The sequence below is a fragment of the Petromyzon marinus genome, chromosome 52 (assembly GCF_048934315.1).
Source record: "Petromyzon marinus isolate PM22_M1 ecotype Great Lakes invasive population chromosome 52, UKy_Petmar_22M1.pri1.0, whole genome shotgun sequence".
Classification (NCBI taxonomy): Eukaryota; Metazoa; Chordata; class Hyperoartia; order Petromyzontiformes; family Petromyzontidae; genus Petromyzon; species Petromyzon marinus.
In genome coordinates this window covers 11,750,644-11,774,246 of record NC_133718.1, presented here as the reverse complement: position 1 = coordinate 11,774,246, position 23,603 = coordinate 11,750,644, and the positions used below count along the sequence as shown (strand labels likewise).

Below are 23,603 nucleotides of genomic sequence, written 5' to 3'. Positions count from 1 at the left end.
GAAGAGAGAGTGAAGGGAGTGAAGAGTGAAGGGAGAGTGAAGAGAGAGTGAAGGAGAGAGTGAAGGGAGAGTGAAGAGAGAGTGAAGGGAGAGTGAAGGAGAGTGAAGGAGAGTGAAGGGAGAGTGAAGAGAGAGTGAAGGGAGAGTGAAGGAGAGTGAAGGAGAGTGAAGGGAGAGTGAAGAGAGAGTGAAGAGAGAGTGAAGAGAGAGTGAAGGGAGAGTGAAGAGAGAGTGAAGAGAGAGTGAAGGGAGAGTGAAGAGAGAGTGAAGAGAGAGTGAAGGGAGAGTGAAGGAGAGAGTGAAGGAGAGTGAAGGGAGAGTGAAGGGAGAGTGAAGAGAGAGTGAAGAGAGAGTGAAGGGAGAGTGAAGGAGAGTGAAGAGAGAGTGAAGAGAGAGTGAAGGGAGAGTGAAGGGAGAGTGAAGGGAGAGTGAAGAGAGAGTGAAGAGAGAGTGAAGGGAGAGTGAAGGGGAGTGAAGGGAGAGTGAAGAGGAGAGTGAAGGAGAGAGTGAAGGGAGAGTGAAGAGAGAGTGAAGGGAGAGTGAAGAGAGAGTGAAGGAGAGGTGAAGGGGAGAGTGAAGAGAGAGTGAAGAGAGAGTGAAGGGAGAGTGAAGAGAGAGTGAATAGAGAGTGAAGAGAGAGTGAAGAGAGAGTGAAGAGAGAGTGAAGGGAGAGTGAAGAGAGAGTGAAGAGAGAGTGAAGGGAGAGTGAAGGGAGAGTGAAGGGAGAGTGAAGGGAGAATGAAGAGAGAGTGAAGGGAGAGTGAAGGAGAGGAGTGAAGGGAGAGTGAAGGGAGAGTGAAGGGAGTGAGAGAGTGAAGGGAGAGGAAGGAGAGTGAAGAGAGAGTGAAGGGAGAGTGAAGAGAGAGTGAAGAGAGAGTGAAGAGAGAGTGAAGGAGAAGAGTGAAAGAGAGAGTGAAGAGAGAGTGAAGAGAGAGTGAAGAGAGAGTGAAGAGAGGAGAGAGAGTGAAGGGAGAGTGAAGAGAGAGTGAAGAGAGAGTGAAGGGAGAGTGAAGGGAGAGTGAAGGAGAGTGAAGGGAGAGGAGTGAAGGGAGAGTGAAGAGGAGTGAAGAGAGAGTGAAGAGAGAGTGAGAGAAGCGAGAGAGAGTGAAGGGAGAGTGAAGAGAGAGTGAAGAGAGAGTGAAGGGAGAGTGAAGAGAGAGTGAAGGGAGAGTGAAGAGAGAGTGAAGAGAGAGTGAAGGGAGAGTGAAGGCAGAGTGAAGAGAGAGTGAAGAGAGAGAGTGAAGGGAGAGGAAGGGAGAGTGAAGAGAGAGCGAAGAGAGAGTGAAGAGAGAGTGAAGGGAGAGGAAGGGAGAGTGAAGAGAGAGTGAAGAGAGAGTGAAGGGAGAGTGAAAGGAGAGTGAAGAGAGAGTGAAGGGAGAGTGAAGGGAGAGGAAGGGAGAGTGAAGAGAGAGCGAAGAGAGAGTGAAGGGAGAGGAAGGGAGAGTGAAGAGAGAGTGAAGAGAGAGGAAGGAGAGTGAAGAGAGAGGAAGGGAGAGGAAGAGAGAGTTAAGAGAGAGTGAAAGGAGAGTGAAGAGAGAGGAAGGGAGAGTGAAGAGAGAGTTAAGAGAGAGTGAAGGGAGAGGAAGAGAGAGGAAGGGAGAGTTAAGAGAGGGTGAAGAGAGAGGAAGGGAGAGTGAAGAGAGAGGAAGGGAGAGTGAAGAGAGAGTTAAGAGAGAGTGAAGGGAGAGGAAGAGAGAGGAAGGGAGAGTTAAGAGAGAGTGAAGAGAGAGTGTAAGGAGAGTGAAGGGAGAGTGAAGAGAGAATGAAGAGAGAGGAAGGAGAGTTAAGAGAGAGTGAAGGGAGAGGAAGAGAGAGGAAGGGAGAGTTAAGAGAGAGTGAAGAGAGAGTGTAAGGAGAGTGAAGGGAGAGTGAAGAGAGAATGAAGAGGGAGAAGGAGAGAGTTAGAGAGAGTGAAAGGAGAGGAAGAGAGAGGAAGGGAGAGTTAAGAGAGAGTGAAAGGAGAGAGAAACGGCACTGCACGGAGCCGCGCCCGGATCGATTGCCTCCTCGCTGGGTACGAGACGACATCACAACCACCACCATTATAATAAGCTCATCATTATTGTTATTACCATCAGCTACAACTCATCATCATAATTAGTTCAACATCAACATCACCACCAACGTCGCGTTATCAGCAGCAACAGCAAGAGCCCATTAGCATCATCATAACCATCAGCAACATCATCATAACCATCAGCAACATCATCATAACCATCAGCAGCATCATCATAACCATCAGCAACATCATCATAACCATCAGCAGCATCAGCATAAAGGGCAACATCAGTAAGGGCAGCTGCGTCCGGATGATTGTGCATGAGCCGTCACAGCCTGAGATCAATCACAATTAATCATCGATAATGATGGTCGTGGTGCTACAGTATACACTGTATGTACAATGTATATTGTACATACAGTATATACTGTATTGACATGTCACAGTGTATGTCAGGCCATTATCACTACCACCAACATCGGCATGCTAACGTTGTCACCACCACCAACACCCACATCCCCATTATCACCACCATCACACCTCCACCCTCCCATCATCATCATCGTTATCACAGCTCCCTCCATCATAATCAATAGTCCCATCATCATCACCACCACCATCACTGCCATGACAATCGTGGCAATATCAATTACCATCATTATCACACCACCCCCATCTCATACTCACCATCATCAGCACCCCATCCCCATTATTACCCCATCATAAAAATTATCCCGCATGATCATTACCACCCCATCACCATCAGCACACCATCATCACCACCATCACGACTGCTGCATCACCATGATGACGATCACACCACGCCCATCATCACATCACCATTATCACACCCGCATCACACGACCATCACCCTATCACCATCATCACACCCCCCATCATCATCACCATCATTGCACAACCCATGGGATCCATCACCATCATCACACCCCCATCATCATCACCAACATCACACCCCCATCACCATCATCACCATCATCATCACCATCATTGCACAACCCATCATCAAACCCCCATTATCATCACCATCACACCCCCCATCATCACCATCATCACCATCATCACACCCCACATCACCATCATCACACCCCCATCATCACTCCATCATCACACCCCCCATCATCACCATCATCACACCCCCCATCATCACCATCATCACCATCATCACACCCCCATCACCCCCATCACCCTCATCATCACACCCCCATCATCATCACCAACATCACACCCCATCACCCTCATCATCACACCCCCATCATCACCATCATCATCACACCCCCCATCATCACCATCATCACACCCCCATCATCATCACACCCCCCCATCATCACCATCATCACACCCCCCATCATCACCATCATCACACCCCCCATCATCACACCCCCATCATCACCATCATCACCATCATCACACCCCCATCATCACACCCCCATCACCCTCATCATCACACCCCCATCATCACATCACCATCATCACCATCATCACACCCCCCACCATCATCACCATCATCACACCCCCATCATCACCATCATCACACCCCATCATCACCATCATCACACCCCCATCATCACCATCATCACACCCCCATCATCACCCTCATCACACCCCCATCATCACCATCATCACACCCCCATCATCACCATCACACCCCCCATCATCATCACCATCATCACACCCCCCATCATCACCATCATCACACCCCCCATCATCACACCCCCATCATCACCATCATCACCATCATCACACCCCCATCATCACCATCATCACACCCCCATCATCACACCCCCATCACCCTCATCATCACACCCCCATCATCACATCACCATCATCACACCCCCATCATCACCATCATCACACCCCCCATCATCATCACCATCATCACACCCCCCATCATCACCATCATCACACCCCCATCATCACCATCATCACACCCCCATCATCACCATCATCACACCCCCATCATCACCCTCATCACACCCCCATCATCACCCTCATCACACCAACATCATCACCATCATCACATCACCATCATCACATCACCATCATCACCATCATCACACCCCCATCATCATCACCATCATCACATCACCATCATCACATCACCATCATCACACCCCCATCACGCCGCCGTGGCCACGAATGCTGATGAGCGCCGTGAGCGAGGAATGCGGAAGGCGCGGCCCCCCCCTCCCCCCTCCCCCCATTGTGAGAGGCGAGGGCGAGTCCCGGAGTCTACACTGCGCTGCTCCGTCTCACTCCTCACCACTCCTCACCCCCATCATCACCACCACTCACCACCACTCCTCACCACTCCTCCTCACCACCATCATCACCACCACTCACCACCACTCCTCACCACCACCATCATCACCATCATCACCACCACTCCTCACCACCATCATCACCACTCCTCACCACCACCATCACCACTCACCACCATCATCACCACTCCTCACCACCATCACCACCATCATCACCACTCGTCACCATCACCACTGCTCACCACCACCATCATCACCCCCTTGGCTCCCTGCGGGATTCGCTCGGGGGACTTCTCGTCAGGACGCCGCCGCCACCACCACCCCCTGGTTGGTGCCGGGGCCCCCGGGGAGTCTCGGGGACCCCGCGGGGGTGTCTCGGGGACCCCGCGGGGGTGTCTCGGGGACCCCGCGGGGGTGTCTCGGGGACCCCGCGGGGGAGTCTCGGGGACCCCGCGGGGGTGTCTCGGGGACCCCGCGGGGTGTCTCGGGGACCCCGCGGGGGGTCTCGGGGACCCCGCGGGGGGTTCAGTGCCACGGGGTTCGGCTCCGGGCACCTCGCGGGTTTCGCAATGGGCGGCCCCGCGTCCAAAGCTCCTTGGGACTTGTGTTGTTAGTGCCTGCTACATTATTAGTACCGTGTGTGTGTGTGCTATGTATTAGTATAGTGTCTTTATTACAGTAGACTGTGTGTGCTATGTGTTAGTATAGTGTCTTGATTACAGTAGACTGTGTGTTTGCTATGTGTTAGTATAGTGTGTTTATTACAGTAGACTGTGTGTGCTATGTGTTAATATAGTGTCTTTATTACAGTAGACTGTGTGTGTGTGCTATGTGTTAGTATAGTGTGTTTATTACAGTAGACTGTGTGTGTGCTATGTGCTAGTATAGTGTCTTTATTACAGTAGACTGTGTGTGTGTGCTATGTGTTAGTATAGTGTGTTTATTACAGTAGACTGTGTGTGTGTGCTATGTGTTAGTATAGTGTCTTTATTACAGTAGACTGTGTGTGCTATGTGTTAGTATAGTGTGTTTATTACAGTAGACTGTGTGTGCTATGTGTTAGTATAGTGTGTTTATTACAGTAGACTGTGTGTGCTACGTGTTAGTATAGTGTGTGTATTACAGTAAATTGTGTGTGTGCTATGTGTTAGTATAGTGTGTTTATTACAGTAGACTGTGTGTGTGCTATGTGTTAGTATAGTGTGTTTATTACAGTAGACTGTGTGTGCTACGTGTTAGTATAGTGTGTGTATTACAGTAGATTGTGTGTGTGCTATGTGTTAGTATAGTGTGTTTATTACAGTAGACTGTGTGTGTGCTATGTGTTAGTATAGTGTGTTTATTACAGTAGACTGTGTGTGCTACGTGTTAGTATAGTGTGTGTATTACAGTAGATTGTGTGTGTGCTATGTGTTAGTATAGTGTGTTTATTACAGTAGACTGTGTGTGTGCTATGTGTTAGTATAGTGTGTTTATTACAGTAGACTGTGTGTGCTACGTGTTAGTATAGTGTGTGTATTACAGTAGATTGTGTGTGTGCTATGTGTTAGTATAGTGTGTTTATTACAGTAGACTGTGTGTGTGCTATGTGTTAGTATAGTGTGTTTATTACAGTAGACTGTGTGTGTGCTATGTGTTAGTATAGTGTGTTTATTACAGTAGACTGTGTGTGTGCTATGTGTTAGTATAGTGTGTTTATTACAGTAGACTGTGTGTTTGCTATGTGTTAGTATAGTGTGTTTATACAGTAGACTGTGTGTGCTATGTGTTAGTATAGTGTGTTTATTACAGTAGACTGTGTGTGTGCTATGTGTTAGTATAGTGTGTTTATTACAGTAGACTGTGTGTGTGCTATGTGTTAGTATAGTATGTTTATTACAGTAGACTGTGTGTGTGCTATGTGTTAGTATAGTGTGTTTATTACAGTAGACTGTGTGTGTGCTATGTGTTAGTATAGTGTCTTTATTACAGTAGACTGTGTGTGTGCTATGTGTTAGTATAGTGTGTTTATTACAGTAGACTGTGTGTGCTATGTGTTAGTATAGTGTGTTTATTACAGTAGACTGTGTATTTGCTATGTGTTAGTATAGTGTGTTTATTACAGTAGACTGTGTGTGTGCTATGTGTTAGTATAGTATGTTTATTACAGTAGACTGTGTGTGCTATGTGTTAGTATAGTGTCTTTATTACAGTAGACTGTGTGTGTGCTATGTGTTAGTATAGTGTGTTTATTACAGTAGACTGTGTGTGCTATGTGTTAGTATAGTGTGTTTATTACAGTAGACGGTGTGTGTGCTATGTGTTAGTATAGTGTGTTTATTACAGTAGACTGTGTGTGTGCTATGTGTTAGTATAGTGTGTTTATTACAGTAGACTGTGTGTGTGCTATGTGTTAGTATAGTGTCTTTATTACTATAGACTGTGTGTGTGCTATGTGTTAGTATAGTGTGTTTATTACAGTAGACTGTGTGTGCTATGTGTTAGTATAGTGTGTTTATTACAGTAGACTGTGTGTGTGCTATGTGTTAGTATAGTGTGTTTATTACAGTAGACTGTGTGTGTGCTATGTGTTAGTATAGTATGTGTATTACAGTAGACTGTGTGTGTGCTATGTGTTAGTATAGTGTCTTTATTACAGTAGACTGTGTGTGCTATGTGTTAGTATAGTGTGTTTATTACAGTAGACTGTGTGTGCTATGTGTTAGTATAGTATGTTTATTACAGTAGACTGTGTGTATGCTATGTGTTAGTATAGTGTCTTTATTACAGTAGACTGTGTGTGTGCTATGTGTTAGTATAGTGTGTTTATTACAGTAGACTGTGTGTGTGCTATGTGTTAGTATAGTGTGTTTATTACAGTAGACTGTATGTGCTATGTGTTAGTATAGTGTCTTTATTACAGTAGACTGTGTGTGTGCTATGTGTTAGTATAGTGGTTTATTACAGTAGACTGTGTGTGTGCTATGTGTTAGTATAGTGTTTATTACAGTAGATTGTGTGTGTGCTATGTGTTAGTATAGTGTGTTTATTACAGTAGACTGTGTGTGTGCTATGTGTTAGTATAGTGTGTTTATTACAGTAGACTGTGTGTGTGTGCTATGTGTTAGTATAGTGTGTTTATTGCAGTAGAGTTTGTGTGTGCTATGTGTTAGTATAGTGTGTTTATTGCAGTAGACTGTGTGTGTGTGCTATGTGTTAGTATAGTGTGTTTATTACAGTAGACTGTGTGTGCTATGTGTTAGTATAGTGTGTTTATTACAGTAGACTGTGTGTGTGCTATGTGTTAGTATAGTGTGTTTATTACAGTAGACTGTGTGTGCTATGTGTTAGTATAGTGTGTTTATTACAGTAGACTGTGTGTGTGTGCTATGTGTTAGTATAGTGTCTTTATTACAGTAGACTGTGTGTGTGCTATGTGTTAGTATAGTGTCTTTATTGCAATAGACTGTTTGTGTGTGCTATGCGTTAGTATAGTGTGTTTATTACAGTACACTGTGTGTGCTATGTGTTAGTATAGTGTGTTTATTACAGTAGACTGTGTGTGTGCTATGTGTTAGTATAGTGTGTTTATTACAGTAGACTGTGGTTATGTGTTAGTATAGTGTGTTTATTACAGTAGAGTGTGAGTGCTATGTGTTAGTATAGTGTGTTTATTACAGTAGAGTGTGAGTGTCGCACGTGTTAGTACAGTGTGTTGGTACAGCGTGTCTATTAGAGTACAGTGCGTGGTGTGTGTGTTGTTCAAATACTGAGTGCTCGTATATTGGGCCACTATACGAACACACTTAGTGTACTAACACACAGTATACTAACACACTTAGTATGCTAACACACTTTGTATACTAACAGTATACTAACACACTTGGTATACTAACAGTATACTAACACACTTGGTATACTGACACACTTAGTGTAGTGTACCTACACTAAGTGTGTTAGTACTGTGTGTGTTAGTGTAGTGTACCTACACTAAGTGTTAGTACTGTGTGTGTTAGTGTAGTGTACCTACACTAAGTGTGTTAATACTGTGTGTGTTAGTGTAGTGTACCTACACTAAGTGTTTTAGTACTGTGTGTGGTAGTGTAGTGTACCTACACTGTGTGTTAGTACTGTGTGTGTTAGTGTAATGTACCTACACTAAGTGTGTTAGTACTGTGTGTGTTAGTGTAATGTACCTACACTAAGTGTGTTAGTACTGTGTGTGTTAGTGTAGTGTACCTGCACTAAGTGTGTTAGTACCGTGTGTTAGTGTAGTGTACCTACACTAAGTGTGTTAGTACTGTGTGTGTTAGTGTAATGTACCTACACTAAGTGTGTTAGTACTGTGTGTGTTAGTGTAGTGTAACTACACTAAGTGTTAGTACTGTGTGTTAGTGTAGTGTACCTACACTAAGTGTGTACTCTGTGTGTTAGTGTAGTGTACCTACACTAAGTGTGTTAGTACTGTGTGTGTTAGTGTAGTGTACCTACACTGAGTGTGTACTGTGTGTGTTAGTGTAGTGTACCTACACTAAGTGTGTTAGTACTGTGTGTGTTAGTGTAGTGTATCTACACTAAGTGTGTTAGTACTGTGTGTGTTAGTGTAGTGTACCTACACTAAGTGTGTTAGTACCGTGTGTGTTAGTGTAATGTACCTACACTAAGTGTGTTAGTACTGTGTGTGTTAGTGTAATGTACCTACACTAAGTGTGTTAGTACTGTGTGTGTTAGTGTAGTGTACCTACACTAAGTGTGTTAGTACCGTGTGTTAGTGTAGTGTACCTACACTAAGTGTGTTAGTACTGTGTGTGTTAGTGTAATGTACCTACACTAAGTGTGTTAGTACTGTGTGTGTTAGTGTAGTGTACCTACACTAAGTGTTAGTACTGTGTGTTAGTGTAGTGTACCTACACTGTGTGTTAGTACTGTGTGTTAGTGTAGTGTACCTACACTAAGTGTGTTAGTACTGTGTGTTAGTGTAGTGTACCTACACTAAGTGTGTTAGTACCGTGTGTTAGTGTAGTGTACCTACACTGTGTGTTAGTACTGTGTGTGTTAGTGTAATGTACCTACACTAAGTGTGTTAGTACTGTGTGTGTTAGTGTAGTGTACCTACACTAAGTGTGTTAGTACCGTGTGTTAGTGTAGTGTACCTACACTGTGTGTTAGTACTGTGTGTGTTAGTGTAATGTACCTACACTAAGTGTGTTAGTACTGTGTGTTAGTGTAGTGTACCTACACTAAGTGTGTTAGTACCGTGTGTGTTAGTGTAGTGTACCTACACTAAGTGTGTTAGTGGAGTGTGTTAGTGTTCAGTGTTGTACACAGTCAGTGTAGAGTGTTATTACACGTACAGTGTATTAGTGTGTGTGCCCATACCTAAGCGAGTGTAGTCATGCGCTGTAGTGTGTTAGAACTCTCGATATGGTGTGTTAGTGTGGTGTGTTAGTTCAGTGTGTACCTATACATAAGCTAGTGTATCATGTACTGCGTTATACTCTTGTACCGTGTTAGTACTCTACATGGTGCCCACGTGGTGGTGTTAGTACTGTGTAGTGTGTTAGTACTGTGTAGTGTGTTAGTACTGTGTAGTGTGTTAGTACTGTGTAGTGTGTTAGTACTGTGCAGTGTGTTAGTACTGTGTAGTCTGTTAGTACTGTGTAGTGTGTTAGTACTGTGTAGTGTGTTAGTACTGTGCAGCGTGTTAGTACTGTGTAGTGTGTTAGTGTAGTATGTTAGTACTGTGTAGCGTGTCAGTACTGTGCAGCGTGTTAGTACTGTGTAGTGTGTTAGTACTGTGCAGTGTGTTAGTACTGTGCAGTGTGTTAGTACTGTGTAGTGTGTTAGTGTAGTATGTTAGTGTAGTGTGTTAGTGTAGTGTGTTAGTGTATGGTGTTAGTACTGTGTAGTGTGTTAGTACTGTGTAGTGTGTTAGTACTGTGTAGTGTGTTAGTACTGTGTAGTGTGTTAGTACTGTGTAGTGTGTTAGTACTGTGTAGTGTGTTAGTACTGTGTAGTGTGTTAGTAGTGTGTTAGTACTGTGTAGTGTGTTAGTACTGTGTAGTGTGTTAGTACTGTGTAGTGTGTTAGTACTGTGCAGTGTGTTAGTACTGTGTAGTGTGTTAGTGTAGTGTGTTAGTACTGTGTAGTGTGTTAGTACTGTGCAGTGTGTTAGTACTGTGTAGTGTGTTAGTGTAGTGTGTTAGTACTGTGCAGTGTGTTAGTACTGTGTAGTGTGTTAGTACTGTGTAGTGTGTTAGTACTGTGCAGTGTGTTAGTACTGTGTAGTGTGTTAGTGTAGTGTGTTAGTACTGTGCAGTGTGTTAGTACTGTGTAGTGTGTTAGTACTGTGTAGTGTGTTAGTACTGTGCAGTGTGTTAGTACTGTGCAGTGTGTTAGTACTGTGTAGTGTGTTAGTACTGTGTAGTGTGTTAGTACTGTGTAGTGTGTTAGTACTGTGCAGTGTGTAGTGTCTCGAGTCTCCTACACGTAGCAGGTCGGGGTCGAGAGAGACGGAGCCTGTCAGACGATGTCCCGGGGCCTAATTCCCCTTTGTCTGAAGTTCAACACAAAGAGTGGAGTGGTCTCCACAGACACGTCACTCCATTGTGTGTGCTGTGGTGTGTGTGCAGTGGTGTGTGTACTGTGGTGTGTGTACTGTGGTGTGTACTGTGGTGTGTGCTGTGTGTGTACTGTGGTGTGTGCTGTGAGTGTGCTGTGAGTGTGCTGTGGTGTGTACTGTGGTGTGTACTGTGGTGTGCGCTGTGGTGTGTGTGTGTGGTGTGTGTGCTGTGGTGTGTGTACTGTGCTTTGTGTGCTGTGGTGTGTGCTGTGTGTGTGTACTGTGGTGTGTGTACTGTGGTGTGTACTGTGGTGTGTGCTGTGAGTGTGCTGTGGTGTGTACTGTGGTGTGTACTGTGGTGTGCGCTGTGGTGTGTGCTGTGAGTATGTGCGCTCTGATGAGTATTGTGTCATGTGCGCTCTGATGAGTATTGTGTCATATTCTGTGTAACTGTGTACTGTGTGAGTACGGTAACTGTGTGTGTACTAAGTAGTGTGTGCATGTTGTAAATGTGTGCGTGTACTGAGTAGTGTGTACTGTGAGTATGCTATGAGTAGTATGTGCATGCTGTAAATGTGTGTGCGTGTACTGTGAGTAGTGTGCACTGCGTGAGAAATGTGTGTGTGTGTATTTTGCGTGTTAGCCGGGCGGTGGTGGTGGCTATGTATAATCCGGCACTATGGAGGCAGCAGCGAGGGTTGGTGGATCACACACGGATGTTGTGAAACTTCCTTCCCGTGGGCGTCGATGAGGAGGCACAACCCTGGCTGCCCAGAAGGCAGTACAGCAAGTGGACTAATCGCCAACTGTTCCCATCTGTACGGGGGGTGGGGAGGGGGGCGGGATAGAGCGTTGCACCCTTGCGCACGTGTGGGTCTTCTCCAGTTGCTCCGGTTTGTCTCCCACGTGTAATAGTAAACACGAGTCGTCATCGATTGGCTGAAAACGTCTTAAAATAAAGAAAACCAATGCAGCAGGACCACTTTATGGAGAAATAAGTAATTTATAAAATAAGTGTGTGTGTGGCTTGTTAACAGCCCCACGCGTGCACACACACTGCATTGAGCCATATAAGCTACTTGCACAAGGGCTGTCTGTGTGTTGTAACTTGCCCCAACAGCCTGTTAAGGCTATACGGGGGATATTTGTCTTTTGTATAAAAGTGTGTGTGTATTTACAGTGGGAGAGGTTGTGCAATTACAACTGTGTGAATTAATGATTATGAATAATGAGTTGTGTGTTTGAGAGTCAAGAAATGGGACACGAGTGCGTGTGTAAGGCCTTTGATACAAATGCCAGGGCAATGGTGCATGTGTCCGGGTATTGATACATGTTCTAGACCACTTTTAGAAGTGCAAATCCATTGGTACACATGCCAGGCAATTGGTATATTTAACAGGGCATTGCTACACTCTTAGGGCATTCCATCCATGCCCTTGTGCATTCTGGACACCACTGCCCCAGGCAGCATGGAGGAGAAAAGCCGACGTGGGAAGCGAGGCCTCTGGACGGGAAATTAACCGGATGGGAGGAACAGGGATCACGGGGGTGAGGGGGGGGGGGTGAGGAGGGGTCGATGGGGGAGACTGGAAGGGAGGAAACAGCGAGGTCCATTGATGGGAGCCGAGTCGAGGCTCTGGGAGCCGAGTCGAGGCTCTGGGAGCCGAGGCTCTGGGAGCCGAGTCGAGGCTCTGGGAGCCGAGTCGAGGCTCAGGGAGCCGAGTCGAGGCTCAGGGAGCCGAGTCGAGGCTCTGGGAGCCGAGTCGAGGCTCAGGGAGCCGAGTCGAGGCTCTGGGAGCCGAGTCGAGGCTCTGGGAGCCGAGACGAGGCTCTGGGAGCCGAGTCGAGGCTCTGGAGTCGAGTTCCCTTAGCCGTGTGATTGGCTGCAGGGAGCTGGACCGCAGCGCGTGTGTGCATGGATCTTGAGTTAATTCGCGATGACCATAGGGTGGAACACTGTCCGCTCTGCTCGAGGGAGAGCGTGGGAGATCTGAAGAGGAACGGAGCGAGAAAGTGAGAGCGAGAGAGAGATAGTGCTCCTCATCAATACTGTAATGCGAGCACACACGTGTGACAAAGGTGTGATGAGGTGTGACCCTGCACGGCCAGGTCAGGTCCTGCAGCGGAGAGGATGAGGGTTCTGTATCGGATGAAACTTGGGTTCTGTATTGGACAAGATGAGGGTTCTGTATGAGATGAGACGGGAGTTTTGTTTGGGATGAGGGTTGTGTATCGGATAGGACAAGGGTACTGTCTCGGTGGAGACGAGGGTTCTGCATCGGACTGGACGGCGCCTCTGTGCGGCGAGCTGCGTGGCACTGCGCCCAAAACTTTGTGTTCACACGTCCCCCCCTCCCCAGCACCCCCCCAGGCCGGGGCTGTTAATTACAAACAGGCCTCAAGCCGTGGGCCGGGTTGAACCCATGACGCAGCTGAGCCTGGGATGTTGCCCCCCACTCCCCCTCCCGGCCGCCCCTCCCAGCAGTGTCAGCCCACTGCTGGATAAGTGTGGCTCGTTCGGGGTTTCCCGTCTTCGAGAGGCAGCGTGTCGGGGGGAGGGCGGCCACCACTGTTGTGAAGGGGACCCCGAGTGATGGAGCGCGGAGAAGCTGGCGCGTTAAAGCCTCTGCTCGGTGCATCGGGTTAACCAACTTGGCGTGCCGGCTCTTAAATACCACGACATCACCGCCGCCCGGTGATCCGTGATCTCGTCATCACTCTGCATCTACTAAAGTGACCCCCACGTGCCGCCCTCCCATCGTCACCCGCAGGTTGCATTGTGGGAGGTTGACAGGATGGCTACTCACAGGACGGTGCCGGGCCGAGGCCAGGATGTTGACGCGGAGTCGCTGCTCAGCGGACTCTCGGCGGACGAGCTCAAGCAGCTGGCGGAGGATCTGCAGGACATGGACCCGGACGTGAGACGTCGGGGAGAGACGTCGGGGACCCAGACATGAGACACGGGGAGAGAGGCACGGGGAGAGAGGATCTGCAGGAGGACATGGATCCGCACTAAAGTAGTTAAAGATCTCCTGACTTAAATTGAAATGGCTAGGCCATTGTGTGCCAGCATCATGATCCAAATTTGCCAAAAAATTAGAATTAACCACCGCAGCTATCATCGCCCCCTATTGGCTGACTAATGACCGCTTGCAGGCCAGGTGCTGAGTCGCATAGTGCAGCACAGGGTCATCTGCCACTGGGGGTGCTCCTTTGAAATGCGCTGAGATGAGATGCCAGTCGCTTATCGCGTGTGGAGCGTTCTCAGAGACGCCACTGACATGGAGGAGGGTGGCTCCGTCTAACGCTGCAACTCGGTCTCATCGTTATTACCCATAAACCCCACCAACAATCGGAGGGCGGAACATTTGCTTGTTACCTCCCTCTCTTCCCCTCGTCCTCCCTCTCGTCTCCATTGTCTCCCTCGCCTCCCTCTCCTTCATTTTCTCCCTCTCCTCCCTCTTCCAGAAACGTGCATTTAGACTATTTGGCTGCTGTACATTTCCACATGATAAGCCACTTCGTTGAACTATTATTTGTGGCCAGGTCGCTTCTGAAAAATAAATATGTAGCTTAGTGGGCCTTACCTGGTAAAATAAAATAAAAAATAATTTATAGTTCTCTCCTCCCTCGCATTCCTCTCCTTCTGTCCATCTCCTCTTCCTATCCTCCCTCTCCTCCCTCGCTTCCCTCCCCTCCCTCACCTCCTCCTCCCTCTCCTCTGCTCCCTCTCCACAGAACGCGCTGCTCCCCGCCGCGTTCCGACAGAAGGACCAGACGACAAAGGCGCCGGCGGCGCCGTTCAACCGCGAGGAGCTCCTGCGCTTCCTGGAGACGCAAGCGCGGGAGCACCGTGACCGCGAGGACCTGGTGCCCTTCACCGGCGAGAAGAAGGGTGAGGGGAGGAGGGGAGAGCTGGGAGAGGAGGAGGAGGGGGGGAGAGGAGGAGGAGGAGGAGGGGGGAGAGGAGTAGGAGGAGGGGGGAGAGGAGTAGGAGGAGGGGGGAGAAGAGTAGGAGGAGGGGGGAGAGGAGTAGGAGGAGGGGGGAGAGGAGTAGGAGGAGGGGGGAGAGGAGTAGGAGGAGGGGGGAGAGGAGTAGGAGGAGGGGGGAGAGGAGTAGGAGGAGGGGGGAGAGGAGTAGGAGGAGGGGGGAGAGGAGTAGGAGGAGGGGGGAGAGGAGGAGGGGAGAGGAGGAGGAGGAGGAGGGGGGAGAGGAGGAGGGGGGGAGAGGAGTAGGAGGAGGGGGGAGAGGGAGAGGAGGAGGAGGGGGAGAGGGAGTGGAGGAGGGGGAGGAGGGGGAGGAGGGGGAAGAGGTGTGGGCCTGGGCTTAATTATAATGACAATCACAACCAAGTGGTGTCACTGCATGCAAACTTCACGATGTGGTTGCAAGATGATTACAACAAATGGAGTCGCTAGCGTAATTGACCCGATGCCTGTCGTCGGGAAAGGCACGGGGGAGGCGAGAGGGCGTCCCCGTGAGTTACGGTTACGATCGCGGGAGGCTGGGGCTGCTCAGAGGCGATGATTCTCCCTCGGTGATAAATCGCGGAGCCGGGAGCAGCGACGCGGAACGTAAAGCGCGTGCCGAGCATGCGCGCGTGTCTGTGTGTGCATGCGTGTGCGTCGACTTGTGCCCACGTGTCTGTGTGTGCATGCGTGTGCGTCGACTTGTGCCCGCGTGTCTGTGTGTGCATGCGTGTGCGTCGACTTGTGCCCGCGTGTCTGTGTGTGCATGCGTGTGCGTCGACTTGTGCCCGCGTGTCTGTGTGTGCATGCGTGTGCGTCGACTTGTGCCCGCGTGTCTGTGTGCCGACGCGAAGGTGCGTGTCTGTGCGTCCGTCTCCCTGTTTGTGTCAACTTGGCCTTAAATGAGCACCTGGTGGTGGCGGCGGCCGTGTGAAGTAAACATCGGCAATGGGGAGACAAAGGCGGCTGGCCGTGGTGCTGTCCACCCATCCCCTCCTCCTGTGTTGTGCCATGCTGGCCTGAACAGGAGCGTCCTGCTATATTGGGTTTTTATTAGAAGATGTGTTTCGGCTAAGTAAAGATGACCGTTTATTATTATTATTATTATGATACAAGTAGGAGGAAACCGGAGCATCCGGAGGGAACCCACACAGATGGCGTCAGTCCACGTGCTGTGCCGCCTTCTCTGTCGGCGTAATCGGGCGAGGGTGTGAGAGCGCCTCGTTTGAGGCCGAGTCGACCTAGGGGAGGCCCAGGAATGGTGATGCCCCTACGCACGGCAGCAAAAACGTCGCACCCCCCCCACCCAATACTGCGTAACCTCACCAGGAACCCCGTGAGAAAGCCTCCAGGGCTTTCCCCGGAGTAAATGGCCTCGCTCATCACCACACGGAATGACGGACAATCGGACAAGGTCCACGTACATCAGTGGGCGAGTATCTGGAGGCGCTTTGCACTTTGACCCCTGCCACCCCCGCACCCCCCCTTCTCCAATTCCCCCCCACCCCCACCTGGCACTCACCTGTGCACAGGTAAGGAGTTTGTCCCGAAGGTGAAACCAATGCCGGTGGAGGAAAAAATGGCACTGGACCCCGAGCTGGAGGAGGCTCTGACCGGAGCCACGGATGTGGAGCTGTGCGACATCGCTGGTCAGCGGCACCCCAACATGTCGCACACGCCACACACGCACACACCCCGACACGTCACACGCACACCCACAACACGTCACACGCACACACCCCGACACGTCACACGCACACACCCCGACACGTCACACGCCAAACACACACACAACACGTCACACGCACACCCACAACACGTCACACGCACACCCACAACACGTCACACCCACACACCCACAACACGTCACACGCACACCCACAACACGTCACACGCCAAACACACACACAACACGTCACACGCACACACCCCGACACGTCACACGCATACCCACAACACGTCACACGCACACACCCCGACACGTCACACGCACACCCACAACACGTCACACGCCACACACCCACACACCCACAACACGTCACACGCCACACACCCCGACACGTCACACACACACCCCAACGTGTCGCACCGCGCACACCCTGACGACGGCTGTACGTACACATGCGTGTACACACACACACACTAATACCATGCATGCATTAACCCTGTGTGCACGACAGCCATTCTGACCCCTACACTGCCCTGTGACTCATTGCCCTAATGACCCTCGTGTACCCCTGTGACTCCTACCTCACCCACAGCCATCCTGGGCATGCACACCCTGGTGAGCACCCCGCAGTACTACAGCGCCCACAAGGGCACGAGCCACGCGGACGGCATCGGCAGTGAGTTGCAGTCACACATTGCCGCCATCATCACGCTCATCGCCGTCGCGCCCTCACCATCATCCTCGCGGCCTGTACGCAGGGCCAGGGTGCTGCTGAGTCACATTGTGTCGCACAGGGACAGCTGTCGCTGGGGGTGCTCTCTTAAAATGTGTTGGGATTTAGATGCGACGCAAGCCATTTTGAGCGACTGAGACATACATTTTTTGCATGAATGCAACAGTTTTTTTGTTTATGTACTTACGTGTTTGTGTGCGCATGCGGTTGGTTTTGTACGTGTGTGCGTACACGTGTGTGTGTGTGTGTGCGTACACGTGTGTGTGTGCGTACACGTGTGTGTGCGTACACGTGTGTGTACACGTGTGTGTACACGTGTGCGTGTGTGCGTGCGTACACGTGTGTGTGCGTGCGTACACGTGTGTGTGTGTACGTACACGTGTGTGTGTGTGTATGCGTACACGTGTGTGTGTATGCGTACACGTGTGTGTGTGTGCGCGTACACGTGTGTGTGTGTGTACGCGTGTGTGCGTGCACAGGTGTGGTGCGCGCCGAACCCATGCGCCCCATGCCCGAAGAGCCCCCCAACCCCACGGACGTGGAGGCAACGCTGCAGCGTATCCGTGACAACGACCCCCGCCTCCAGGAGGTCAACCTCAACAACATCAAGGCAAGCGGCCCCCGAGCATAACAGGGCCCTCCCCCCACAATAACAGGGCCCTCCCCCCAGCATAACAGGGCCCTCCCCCCAGCATAACAGGGCCCTCCCCCCAGCATAACAGGGCCCTCCCCCCAGCATAACAGGGCCCTCCCCCCACCATAACAGGCAGGGCCCTCCCCCCAGCATAACAGGGCCCTCCCCCCACCATAACAGGGCCCTCCCCCCACCATAACAGGGCCCTCCCCCCACCATAACAGGGCCCTTCCCCCACCATAACAGGGCCCTTCCCCCACCATAACAGGGCCCTTCCCCCACCATAACAGGGCCCTCCCCCCACCATAACAGGGCCCTTCCCCACCACCATAACAGGGCCCTCCCCCCACCATAACAGGGCCCTCCCCCCACCATAACAGGGCCCTTCCCCACCACCATAACAGGGCCCTCCCCCCACCATAACAGGGCCCTCCCCCCACCATAACAGGGCCCTCCCCCCACCATAACAAGGCCCTCCCCCCACCATAACAGGGCTCCCCACAAAACTTCACCTCATCCTCAAAGGGAGACCTGGAACAATTCAGAGTCACGATGAGTAACTCGGTGTCTTCGCAGCATGACTGGAGGGTGATTTGGTGTGACTGAGGGCCTTTATGGGTGAATCTGAAACAAGAATGCCCTGGGAATACTTGAAGCGAACTCAGAGGTCACTCAGAGGTCACTCAGAGGTCACTCAGAGGTCACTCAGAGGTCACTCAGAGGTCACTCAGAGGTCACTCAGAGGTGACTCGATGGTGACTTGATGGTGACTCGGTGGTGACTTGATGGTGACCTCAAGGGCGACTTGGGGGGGTTGAATCTGACCGCTCGACCCCACAGAGCATCCCGATCCCAACGCTGAAGGAGTACGCGGAGGCGCTGAAGAGGAACACCCATGTCACGTCGTTCAGCCTCGCGGCCACGCGCAGCAACGACCCCGTCGCCCTGGTGAGGCCCACCGCCTCACCGCTCCTCACCTCCTCAACGCTCCACACCTCCTCGCTGCTACACATCTCTGCGCTACGCACGTCTTCCCCTCCACACCTCCTCACACGGGGCACCTCGGGTCACGTGATCTCCTGGTTGGTCTGCCCTCTCATCGTCTCCCGTCTCCTCTCCTTGGCATCTTCGCGATCCTCTTGACTCCTGTCCCCGCCAACTCCCCCGTGCCCCCCACCTTGCCCAGGCACTGGCGGACATGCTACGGGAAAACCGCGGGCTGCGCAGCCTCAACGTGGAGACCAACTTCATCACGGGCAGCGGCATCCTAGCCATGGTGGAGGCGATGCACGATAACGACTCGCTCAGCGAGCTCAAGATCGACAACCAGGTGGGGCGCGGGGAGGGCAGGGGGGCGTGGGGTGACAGGGAATGGGGGTAGTGGTGGCGATGTGGGGGATGTTACAGAGGCCGCTGGTGGTTGATGTAAAGATGTTGATGCTCGTATTGTTGATGATGATTGCGGTGATAGTGATGATGTTGGCGGTGATGTTACAGAGGCAGCAGCTGGGGAACCACGTGGAGATGGAATTGGCTCGCCTGGTGGAGGAGAAGACGACGCTGCTGAAGCTGGGATACCACTTCCTGCAGCAGGGGCCCCGCACGCGGGCAGCAGACGCAGTCACCCGCAACAACGACCTGAGTGCGGGACGCTGGCGGCACACGCATCGCACACGCATCGCACACGCATCGCACACGCATCGCACACGCATCGCACACGCATCGCACACGCACGCACTCGCTTGCATACACACACACACCACACTCGCCCACACACCCACGAACGCGCACGCATTTTTTTGTCGTGAGGGGTGGTGGCGCAGTAGTTAGCGCGCTGCTCTACAAACCCAGCGACCCGAGTTCGATTCCCGCTCACGACCAATAAGTGGCAAAATATCTAAACTGGTTCTGGGCCTCCATGAGGTCAACTCCACCTTTAAATGAGTACTTGGTGCGGTGTGTATAAAACATCAGCAGCAGGGTGTGGTGCTGGTGGCCACCCACCCACTCGTGCCCCATGCTGGCTTTTGTAGGCGCTCGTCACGTACAAGTCTGTTGATGGCTGCACGGGGAATCTTTGCGTTTACGTGTCGCTCTGCGTCTCGCCTGCAGTTCGACAGAAGAGGCTGGAGGGGTGAGACGCGGCCATCCACGGAGAGGACAGCTGGGCCACGGCCACCCTGGGCCAACACCGCCAGCCCAGGTCCCATCTCCTCCAGGTCCATTGTCTTGGGCCTCCCCAGCTGGTATCCCCTCTTCTCCTCCACGCTCACCCACCTGCCAGCACTACCACCACCCCACCCGCCGCCACCCTCGCCCTTGGTGCCACCCGCACTGGAGTCGGCATAGTCGAGGTCATGTGACCTCGTGACCCCAGCCTCGCCTGGACGGGGACCAATTGACGCGATGACGATTGGGACGTGACAGCTCTCCTTCCGCCCCCCACCAACTTCCTCCACCCATGCCCCCCCCCTCCCCCGGCCTCCCGTGATTGATTAATCTTCCACGACATTCGAAGTGATAACAATTCGACCGAAATTACAACCATTACCATCGTGGTGCGATGGTTAAATCATTTCATCATAACCATCATCATAACCATCATCGTCATCATCATTGGTTTACAACGCGAACATTCCTGACCAGCTATCAAACCTGGGGACAATTCCACGGATGGTCCTCACTTCGGTCCAATCCAACCGTGCTCCAGGTTTTCCAGATAGAAATCCGTGGCAGCTCTCTACCCCGGCTATGTTTCCATTACATTCCCACGTACAATTCCCGCGGCGGTTAGAAATCCGAGGAAGCTCCCAATTTTTCGCTCCAAGAAATCGTGATCCCTTTTTTTCCCGACCTTTGGAACCTAAAAAAAGGCGCTTCCGTGGATTTCCCATTATTATCCTCGCCGGATGAGAGCAGCAGCACCTTGTTGCACGTGTCGGGGCCTGCGCCAGGCTTCTCCACGTGGCGGTAGTGGTGTAACCGTCACCGTTGTCGCCATCGTCATCGTTTTGATATTTTGTTGCCGACGAGGCCGGCGGTTGCATGTTTTGTATCGTTTTGCTAGGGTTCATCTTTATCGCGTTTTTCATTCTCGGGGTGGGTTTTTGTGTTTACGTGAGAGTTTCGCCGTCCTCTGCCATACATCGCCGCGTCGCCCTGCAAACGACGTGCGGACGCCGTCGCCGCCGCCATATTAACGAGGTCGGGGTCGAGGACGAGTAGCCGAAGGGTCACCACCTCGTCCCGGTTTTCCGCCCAGATCGCGTTGTCGCTCGTGGAGAGAAAGAGAGGCAGCCGCCGCAGAGCTGGCAAAACAAAATCTGTCGGTCTTCCCTCGAAACATCAACGCTCGCGGTTATTGTCACCTTCCTAGGAATATTGACGGTAATGCGACACCACTCGAGGCAATCCTACTTACAAGTACTGTACCATATTCTCCAGAGGCCGACAAAGACAAAGCAGACTTTTGGTGGAAAGTACCGTTGGCGGGCACTTTTTGAAGGCCGGCACGAGGTGGGTGGGGGTTGCCAGCGCTGTGCCCGACCGCCTCCCCAGTGTTGATGGTTTACACACCGCACCAGCTACTCATTTGAGGCTGAGTCGACCTAGGGGAGGCCCGTAATCGGTTCAGATTTTCACAGTCATCGTCATTGGGTCATGCGAGCGGTAATCGGAACTGGGAGGGGGGGGGGTCTCCCAGGTTTTAAGCGCCGCTAGCTGCTGTGGCACTGCTCACCGCGCGTCCAAATCTGGCCACGCACCCAGCTCTCGGATTAAGTCGCACCACCCCCAAGCTTTGCTTTGAAATGCAGGGGGAATGGCGTGCGTCGTGTGAACCCAGAGAATACGACAGCTCCTCTTCCTCTGCTATCGCGAGATCCTCCTGCTCCGCCAGCGCCCGATTCTTGTGTGCGTGCGATCTCGGCGGCTTGACAAGGCGAGCCCAGAGGACCTCGTCGCCTCTACCTCGTTAGTCCCCGACGATGATGTAGGCGGCCGGCACCCCCCCCCCCCCGCCCCCGTCGTGTTTTGAGCGCGAGAGAGAGAACTGGAGAATTCAGCAAACTAGGAAACGCAAGTGTCCATGCATTAAAGCGCAGGTGGGTAGAAGTGGGGGGGGTGCCTCGTGACATCGCCCCCCACCCCCCTCGCCCCCCCCCCACCCCGCGTGTAACGGTGCAGCCGCCAACTTGACACGCGTGGGACCCCAGAGCGAGGGGGTCCCTTTGGTGTGATTCACCCCCCCCCCCCACTTATGCTGGGCCCCTGGGCATTTTAGGTCCCCCTAAAAGGTAGGCGGGTTCCCAGGTATGATTCTTGGGTGTCGAGGGCTTCTCCCATAGATAAGACCCCCCCCACCCCCGTGGAAGTGAAGCGAGCCCCCCTAGATTATAGCCCCTAGGTGTGGGTCTCCCCCTCCCTTTTTTTTAAACAGCCCAAGGTCTGACGCCCCCCCCCCCCCACTCCGCGCTCCCAATATACGTGTCTGGGTCTACCCATACTTAACCGCAGGGCGTTGGTGACCAGGCCCCCCACCCCACGTGTGTGTGGGGGGGGGGGTGCAATGAACCGTGGCTCTTTATTTTTGCTTGGGGGAAGTTCACGGCTCCAGCAAGAATCCGGGTGACGTCACACAAACTCATTCCGGTGACGTCACCACATTCCTGAGCTATGCAGCCGGACCCCCCCTCTCAATCCCTCCGCCCCCCTCTGCGGGGGAGGGGCGGGGTAGGAACTCACCCTCCGCCCATGACGTAAAGAGCCCCGTCAATCCACTGCTGGATGAAGGGCCACCCCACGCCGCCATCTGACGAATTATTGGGGAGGGGGTTTTATCATTTGACCATACTTCACCGCGCTGGTCAATGCGGGTTGGGGGTTTGCATGGGAGCATAAAAGTACAGCGCTACCTGCCCTGTGTTAGCCACCACATAGCCACCCCGCCCGTTACATCGACCCCTGGTATACGGTGTACCCTGGCATGGGAGTCTGGACAATTGAAAAGTGGTCCTTCACGTGACTCTCAATACACAAGCCTCTCATTCGTTCATTGCAGCCTCATTCGTGAAGTCGTGCGTGAGCCACCTGTGCTATAATAAACAAATAAAGTATCGATCATCGTGAGCACGGACTGTGAAGTGTTCATTCGGTTGCAGAACGATTTGGACCGAGGCCACGAGCCTCGTTTGCAGGAGTGTTCTGCTTACATGGGGGGGGGGGGGGATGATAGTACACAACAACCAAAGATCCCCCGTGTAGCCTTTAACAGGCTGTTTGGGCAAGTGCTGTTCGCGAGTCGACAGAATGGTACCACGCCCGGCCGTCTTTATCTCCCCCAGTGCCGATGTTTGCACTACCAGGTACTCATTTAATGCTGAGTCGACCTAGGGGGAGGCCCAGGACTGGTCACTGATATTGGCCGTTGGCGATATTGAAAGAACTCCGGTCGCCGAGTTCATTGGCGAGTGCGCTCACCACTGCACCACCGCTCTCCACACACGCACACCCCTAACCACAAGTCTCTTGCGCAAACACGCTCAAAGCACGTGCACACATCCAGGATAAACTACACATACACCTCGCGTTACTTAAACACCATACACATAGACTCCCTTTATAGCCTTTATCAGACTGTTGGGACACGTCCTGTCGGCGAGCAGCGCCTATGAAGACCAACACGGCACACGAGGAAGTGATGTGATCAGCAGCAGCTGCTGCACATACAATATAAAGCGTCGCTGGTGTTGGCCGTGAGCGGGGATCTCGGATCGCCGCC

At 51.7% G+C, this 23,603-nt stretch overlaps 1 protein-coding gene across 2 annotated transcripts; it reads left to right on the top strand.

The window, feature by feature from the left end:
• The first annotated feature begins 1,864 nt into the window (after positions 1-1,864).
• LOC116953648 (tropomodulin-1-like) lies at positions 1,865-22,951 on the top strand. Of its 2 annotated transcripts, none has more exons than XM_032974038.2 (10): positions 1,865-2,014; positions 13,591-13,737; positions 14,558-14,714; positions 16,321-16,437; positions 17,050-17,133; positions 17,670-17,800; positions 18,665-18,772; positions 19,011-19,154; positions 19,322-19,466; positions 19,937-22,951. In XM_032974038.2, the coding sequence occupies exons 1-10, from the start codon at positions 1,880-1,882 to the stop codon at positions 19,960-19,962; spliced, it is 1,194 nt and encodes a 397-aa protein (XP_032829929.2). In that variant the 5' UTR covers positions 1,865-1,879; the 3' UTR covers positions 19,963-22,951. The 2 variants fall into 2 exon arrangements, with proteins under 2 accessions (XP_032829929.2, XP_032829930.1); XM_032974039.2 differs by lacking the exon at positions 1,865-2,014 and adding an exon at positions 4,249-4,605.
• Positions 22,952-23,603: the final 652 nt, after the last annotated feature.

Coding starts and splice junctions, on each gene's coding strand:
- LOC116953648 (XM_032974038.2), top strand. CDS start 1,880: ATGAAGAGGGAGAAGGAGAGAGTTAGAGAGAGTGAAAGGAGAGGAAGA. Junction 14,715..16,320: donor CTTCACCGGCGAGAAGAAGG/GTGAGGGGAGGA, acceptor ACCTGTGCACAG/GTAAGGAGTTTGTCCCGAAG. Junction 17,801..18,664: donor TCAACCTCAACAACATCAAG/GCAAGCGGCCCC, acceptor TCGACCCCACAG/AGCATCCCGATCCCAACGCT.